The sequence below is a fragment of the Triticum aestivum genome, chromosome 2A (assembly GCF_018294505.1).
Source record: "Triticum aestivum cultivar Chinese Spring chromosome 2A, IWGSC CS RefSeq v2.1, whole genome shotgun sequence".
NCBI classification, from domain to species: Eukaryota; Viridiplantae; Streptophyta; class Magnoliopsida; order Poales; family Poaceae; genus Triticum; species Triticum aestivum.
In genome coordinates, this window is record NC_057797.1 from 109,452,063 (window position 1) to 109,459,193 (window position 7,131).

The 7,131-nt window shown below is 46.6% G+C and overlaps 1 protein-coding gene across 1 annotated transcript; it reads left to right on the plus strand.

The window, feature by feature from the left end:
* Positions 1-1,527: 1,527 nt before the first annotated feature.
* LOC123184954 (origin of replication complex subunit 6) lies at positions 1,528-3,927 on the plus strand. The gene is made up of 10 exons (XM_044596982.1): positions 1,528-1,761; positions 1,850-1,896; positions 2,004-2,108; positions 2,191-2,271; positions 2,415-2,526; positions 2,630-2,692; positions 2,842-2,929; positions 3,049-3,143; positions 3,491-3,584; positions 3,677-3,927. Exons 1-10 carry the CDS (start codon positions 1,642-1,644, stop codon positions 3,763-3,765), a joined length of 894 nt encoding a protein of 297 aa, XP_044452917.1. The 5' UTR covers positions 1,528-1,641; the 3' UTR covers positions 3,766-3,927.
* The last annotated feature ends 3,204 nt before the right edge of the window (positions 3,928-7,131 follow it).

Sequence of the window (7,131 nt, forward strand, 5' to 3'; positions counted from 1 at the left end):
CAAAATGTTGTCTTCTCTATTATTTCTTTGAGAATTTCCTTATGAGACGACCTCACATGCTACATCATCAACAATGCATGCAGCTTCTTACAAACCACACTATAGATTCTACATAAAATTAGTAATTATGTTGCCTAAATTTAGAATTATTTTATTAGTAGAGCAATCACCTTTGTAATCAAGAAAAATGTCATTAGTACTCTTCGGTCAGCTTCTACTTGCAATTGTACCATACCAAATCCTTAACATATTTTTCATGTTTATAGGGTAATGATTTTGATCCATATTTTTTATACGTTACACTACTTGCTACTATGAATTAACCTTTGGCACGTCCGCGGTGATACAAATTTTCCACAGCAACGCGCGGGGTATCATCTAGTTTAATTAAAAGGAAGTGTTCAATAAAAGTACATGTTTGAGGGACACCCTGCAAGAACAAAGTCTACTCTTCCGGCATATTATTACACAAGTCTTTGGCTCCTGCATTCACCCAATTATTAGCCTTGCTACAAATTATTGTGAAGACAACGGCCGGTGTAGCGTATTTAATATTAATGATCCTCGCATTGAGCTTTTCCCATTTTCCCCAAGACACACTAGCCTTGCAAGCGATGCCATGCCCTTATAGCGACATCAACTACCTTGCATAAAGCCATACCACCACGATTCGACGTTGTTGAAACCCTTCCACGAGGATGGATCAAAAACCAAGGGGAGGAGGGAGGGGGTCAATCTTTAATTTGTACAAATCCGGAAGGGCAAGTGAAATGCATGCAAATAACACATATGGTTGCATAGAGAGCCACAATTGGGACTTGTGTGCTTTGCCAGATGGTCCGCAATCCAAAGTTGTACATAACTTTGAAAATATTGATTGTTAGATAAATAATTAATGTATGATTATTGGCTTGGATATATTCTTCCAGTATATGAAGGATTCCAGTATATGAAGAATGGGCACTCCCTTCATTATTATTCATGGGATCACTTCCTAAAAGTGAAGACGCTTCGTTTCAGTCGGTGGACCGCACACGAGCGCCCGTCACCTCCTCCGTGCGACTCATGTCATTGAGTACCCGTTTTTGTACTTTTTCTGCAACATCATGTGTGTTACAAAATTTACTTCCGTAATAGCATCCATGTTGCAAAAAAATATTAAGAAAAAATATCTCTAACATCATCTTTGTTGCAAAAATCCCTTCCGCGACAACACCCATGTTCCAAAAATCTCTAAGATCCGCTGGCCGACACGCAGCACGGCCCTTTATAAAATTTTAATGTTTTATTAATTTTCTCTTGTATATTTCTTTGGGCCTTACTATTTTCCTTGAAAATAAGTAGCAGATCCACTCATCATCTAGGCAGACCACTCACCAGCCCACCCGAGCGTAACCCAACCCAGCAACCAAGCCCGCCCACCCACTGGCCTCCGAAGCCGCCACTCCGTCGGAAGGGCATAGGCGCGAAAAATAGCATATTCCCAGCGCGCGTCATCTCCCTTCCCCGCCAAAACAATCCGAAAACCGACCAGATCGGCCACTATTTCCCCCCTCCAATGCCGAAACCGTCTTCCCCTCCCGCCCCCGCTCCCGCTTCGCGCCAATTCCAGCCACCAACCCACCGCCGGCGCCGGCGGCCATGGACATGTCGGCGATCGCCGCCCGCCTCGGCCTCTCCGGGTCCCGCCCCGTCGTGCGCAAGGCCGCCGAGCTCCGCCGCCTCTGCGACATCAACTTCGACTCCTCCGTCCTCGGCATCGTAAGCATCCCGCACCCGCCCCTTCACTCGCTTCTTCCCCTCCCTCGATCTCTCCGGTGTGCGTGTCTCTGACGCTGGTTTCGCGCAGGGGGAGGTGTGCAAGGCCATCATCTGCCTCGAGATCGCCGCGACCAAGTGAGTTTGGCTTGCTCTCCAAGTGCTCGACGAATTTCCCGTTTCGAGCATTCTCTTGGTTGGTCAAAGGCATTATTGATCCGTTTGCTTTGTCTGTGATTGTCCAGGTTTCAAGTGATATTTGATCGGTCGGAGGCGGTGCGGATGAGTGGGATGTCCGAGAAGGCATTCATCAGATCATTCAATGCGCTGCAGAATGGGCTTGGTGTCAAGTATGCCACTTTGCACTTCTGTTCTGCTAATTGACACACGCAAGTGACTAGCCTTACTGAATTGAGCGATTTCTTCTTGTAGGACGACACTGGATGTGCGTGAATTGGGCATCCAGTTCGGCTGTGTCAGGTTGATACCTTTTGTGCAGAAGGGATTGGCGCTGTAAGTCTGCTCCCTTTGCTAGTTCTGTTGTGCTGCAAGGCTAACTTGCTGTAGATGATTGGATGTACAATTGGCCTGGGATGCAAAGACCTTGATGCCTGAAGCCTTGAATGATATACTGATGGTGACATTGTATGTTTCAGGTACAAAGAACGTTTCCTGGCTGCATTGCCTCCTTCTCGACGCTCAAGCACGGACTTTGGCCGCCCAGTGTTTACTGCAGCAGCATTCTATTTATGTGCGAAGAGGCATAAGGTGACAGCTGAATCAGTAAAAATGGTTCACTTTGCATGCTAGTTGGAGGCGTATAAATGATTTGCTTCTTGTAGCACTAAACCTTTCCTCAATTTCCCTGCAGCTCAAAGTTGACAAACTGAAGCTAATTGAACTTTGTGGTACATCTAGCTCTGAATTTACAACGGTAATGGACCTGAAATGTCTTATCTTTGCATACAGTTGTCCATTCCCTCATCTCATATATGCTAGCGTCTGCTAAGTTTGTCATCACAAAAATGTTTAGATTGGTGCTACACATTATCCTGTTTTGACTGTTATTTGTGCTGGTTGCAGGTTTCAACATCCATGGGAGACCTTTGTTTTGATGTTTTTGGGATAGCCAAGGAGAAGAAGGATCCAACCTCCATCAAAGGGAATAGAGGTATCTGCGCATGCTCTAATATTGATGCAATCATTCTTCATACATGATATGCTAAAAGTTTGTGGATTGAGTGATTGCCATTTTTTCTAATAGCTTGTAATTTGCAATTGTTGATGTAGAACTGCTGGATGTTTTGCCTAGCAAAAGGAAACATGAGGATGACAGCGATCATTCTGATGAATCATCTGGGGATGACAATGATGATGAGCTAGATGTATGAACCTGCTTAATGTCCCTTTACCTTTCAAGTATTATGCTGATTGCCACTTCTGAAATTCATGACATAAAGCCATAATAGTTTGGTACTCACTGCGTTCCAAGTTTGAACCAAAACCATGACAAGAATTATGGAATGGAGGGAGTACTTGATTAACCAGAAGGCACTGATGAAGTGAGATCAAATGCATCTATATAAGAGGGAACATAGACTTGCAGCTAGTAATTGTTATAGCATCTCGTTTGCCAGACACATGGACACTGGTTTTTGTCATGTAGTTTGCAGTTTGATATTTTGTTGTTTATGTCCTGCTTGCGACTGCTGCCTGATTCTTGCAATTTCAGCTACCAACCCACAAAAGGCACAAGAAGATGGAGAAACAAGCGTACAATCAGTGGAAGTCTTCAGTTATCTCCACCAACAAGCAAGCCAAACCAGGTTAGTACTTGGGACTTGTTTACATTGCGGTCTAGGCCACTCGAACCCTCGCACTACCCATGAAGCTAAATTACCTCTCTGGTTTGTCTTAGACCCTACTAAGCCCAGGAAGCAAGCTCAGCTCAACTTCAAGAAGAAACTGCCAGACGCCGCCTTGGAAGTGCCGCCACCAGCTAGCTAAATGAACATGTAAGGGAACTGAAGCCTGGGAGTTGGAGTGTCATGCACAATCCTTGATGCAAAAAGGGCACTTCTGGCTCCATTCCTCTTCGTTTTTGATATGTTTTGTAAGGCGCTGACATGGTACAAAGTGTTATACAATCAGGGGATGCTCTTCTGTAAACGGCGGTGGCATGCTTGTTTGATTATGTGCACGGGGTGGGAATCTCTTGACAGTCGCCCGTTTACATGCCGTCACCAACCACCGGCTCGTCGGGCCTCCAGTTCCGCTGTGATATTTGCGCCGTGTTAGGTACGCGGCGCAGATCCTGAGTGCTCGCCTACTGGACGACCATTTCATCTCCAACTGGAAGATATTTCTGTCCTGTCTTTTGGATAGAAAAAAAGTGGTATGCTAAATACAGTATTAAACCAAACAGCTCTCGACCAAGTGCACTGTCCTCTGTGGAGGGCTGCGCGCTTTAGCCTGCCTCCACCACTAGGTTGCATTTTCGGGTCGTTGGGTCTGCAATTTTGTAGGGCATTCGGACATCTTTCAGCCGTTTTCTGATGCTTGGGTCGTCACTTTTCACGCCGTCACCGGTGCCCACTCACGCCTCCTTGTTGCTGCCTGACGCCCATGTGTTTCGGTGCTCCCTAGTGCTCGGCGACGAGGCGATCGGGAGCCTTTCCGCTGCGCTGCCAAGATATTTGCGTCGCCCGGATTGAAAAATGCAGGCCGGGTAGTTTTTCCTAGCACTCTTTTAAAATGTGTGCGTTGCGCAAACTTAGAAAACGAATCGTGCTAGGGCATGTGCAAAAGTCGCCTGGTAGGGAAGCCAACGCTCTCTCGTGAGTCGTGACCCTGAAGCCTACGCGAAACTGACAACAAATCACGATGGTGGGGTGGACGATCTGATGCTATCATTTAATTATTCTTTTACGGGCACCATGGTGGGCAAAAGTCGGCCCAAACCATTTTCATTTTCTAAAAGATGAAAGGCGATACAAAACAACGGCTACATGTAGCTTCATGGTGGACAAAAGTCGGCCTGAACCATTTCCATTTTCTAAAAGATGAAAGGCAATACAAAACATCAGTCGAAAGGAGATCCGATACCAAGAAAACCGAGAAAAGTTGCCAGCTTGCCCTGCAATCAGTCTACACCTTCAAGGACTAGGAGAGTCGCAACCACTGTCGAATGGCTTCCCACTCCCTAGCCACACCGTGACAACGAAAACACCATAGACCATGCCTGTAACACCCTCGATGCGACTATAGCTCCCACGTGTCGAGGCACGACTTAGAGGCATAATCGCATTGAAGGCATATGTCACAAGTTAGGCAATCTTCACAAACATCCCATGTAATGTAATAATAAAAGGGGAGATAACATAGTTGACTTACACTCGCCACGTCAATCAAGTACATAAATAACATTACATCATTCAAACACTCAAGGCCCGACTACGGCGCCAAAACAGAAGAAAACCCAACATGCGACAAGGCCCCGAATCAAACCCCAACTAGGCACCATTACTGATCGTCAGGAAAAGACACGTAGTATCGCTGAGAGTCTTCGTCAAACTCTCACTTGAGCTCGTACTCGTCACCTGGAGCGGAATCACCTGGACCTGCATCTGGAGTTATAGTATCTGTGAGCCACAGGGACTCAGCAATCTCGCACCCTCGCGATCAGGACTATTTAAGCTTATAGGAAGGATAAGGCAAAAATATATGTGGAGCTGCAGCAAGCGACTAGCATATATGGTGGCTAACTTATACGCAAAAGAGAGCGAGAAGAGGAGGCAATGCGCGAGCAAGAATCTAGAGGAACAACCTGCGCAAGCATAACTCCAACACCGTGTCCACTTCCCGGACTCCACCGAGAAGAGGCCATCACGGTAACACACTCAGTTGATTCATTTTAATTAATTAAGGTTCAAGTTATCTACAACCGGACATTAACAAATTCCCATCTGCCCATAACCGTGGGCACGGCTTTCGAAAGTTCAATCCCTGCAGGAGAGTCCCAACTTAGCCCATGACAAACTCTCATGGTCAACGAAGGAATAGACCTCCTCCCAAGACGTTCCGATCAGACTCGGTATCTCGGTAACTCAAGACACTTCGACAGGTTAAAACAAGACCAACAACACCGCCCGAATGTGCCGACAAATCCCGATAGGAGCTGCACATATCTCTTTCTCAGGGCACACTCAGATGAGCAAGACATCGGGTAGGCCAGCCCAGAGTTGCCCCTGGTAGCCCCGGACATCGCTCGGTGGGACCAACACTCAGAGGAGCACTGGCCCGGAGGGGGGTGTAAAATAAGATGACCCATGAGTCTGCAGAACCCAAGGAAAAGAAAAGGGCTAGGTGGCAAATGGTAAGACCAATGTTGGGCATTGCTGGAAAAGTTTTAATCAAGGCGAAATATCAAGGGGTTCCCATTATAACCCAAGCGCGTAAGGAACGCAAAATCCGGGAACATAACACCGATATGACGGAAACTAAGGCGGCAAGAGTGAAACAAAACACTAGGCGAGAGGCCGAGCCTTCCACCCTTTACCAAGTATATAGAGGCATTAAGATAACATAGCAATATAATGATATCCCAACGAGTAAATAAATGTTTCAACAAGGAACGCTTCCAACCTCCACCTGCAACTAGCAACGTTATAAGAGGGGTTGAGCAAAGCGGTAACATAGCCAATCAACGGTTTGCTAGGTCAAGGTGGGTTAGAGGTTTCACATGGCAATTGGGAGGCTGACAAGCAAAAGGTAGGCATCGTAGCATTGGCATAGCAAAGAGCGAGCAAACTAGCATAGCAAAGATAGTAGTGATTTCGAGGGTACGATCATCTTGCCTACACAGTTGTCAGATTTGACTGGATCCTCACAAGCAAACTCAACGGGCTCCTCGGTAGCGAACTCGTCTCCCGGCTCTACCCAAACAAGACAAACAAGCAACAGAGATACAATCAACCACGTGCAAACTCAAACAACACAATGCACATGATGACATGATATGAGATGCATGACAAAGAAAACAACACACGGAGACAAAGACCCAAACCCGAGAAATAAATATAACTTAACGCCGGAAACGACAAGAGTTGGAGTACAAATTGGGAAAGTTATATCTGGGACGTTACAACACTCCACCACTACGAAAAGATGTCGTCCCGAGATCTAGGACTGAAAGAGCTCCGGGTACTCAGAACGGAGGTGATCCTCGCGTTCCCACGTAGCTTCACGGTCGGAATGGTGTGACCACTTGACTTTGAGAAATTGGTTGCGGCCATCACAGCTTGCCATGCCTCTGGAGGAGGTGGAGGCGGTGGCGGATCAGGATTCAGAGTCATGCGCGTTGGAGGAGCCATC

Coding starts and splice junctions, on each gene's coding strand:
- LOC123184954 (XM_044596982.1), top strand. CDS start 1,642: ATGGACATGTCGGCGATCGCCGCCCGCCTCGGCCTCTCCGGGTCCCGC. Junction 1,897..2,003: donor CTCGAGATCGCCGCGACCAA/GTGAGTTTGGCT, acceptor GTGATTGTCCAG/GTTTCAAGTGATATTTGATC. Junction 2,109..2,190: donor CAGAATGGGCTTGGTGTCAA/GTATGCCACTTT, acceptor TTCTTCTTGTAG/GACGACACTGGATGTGCGTG.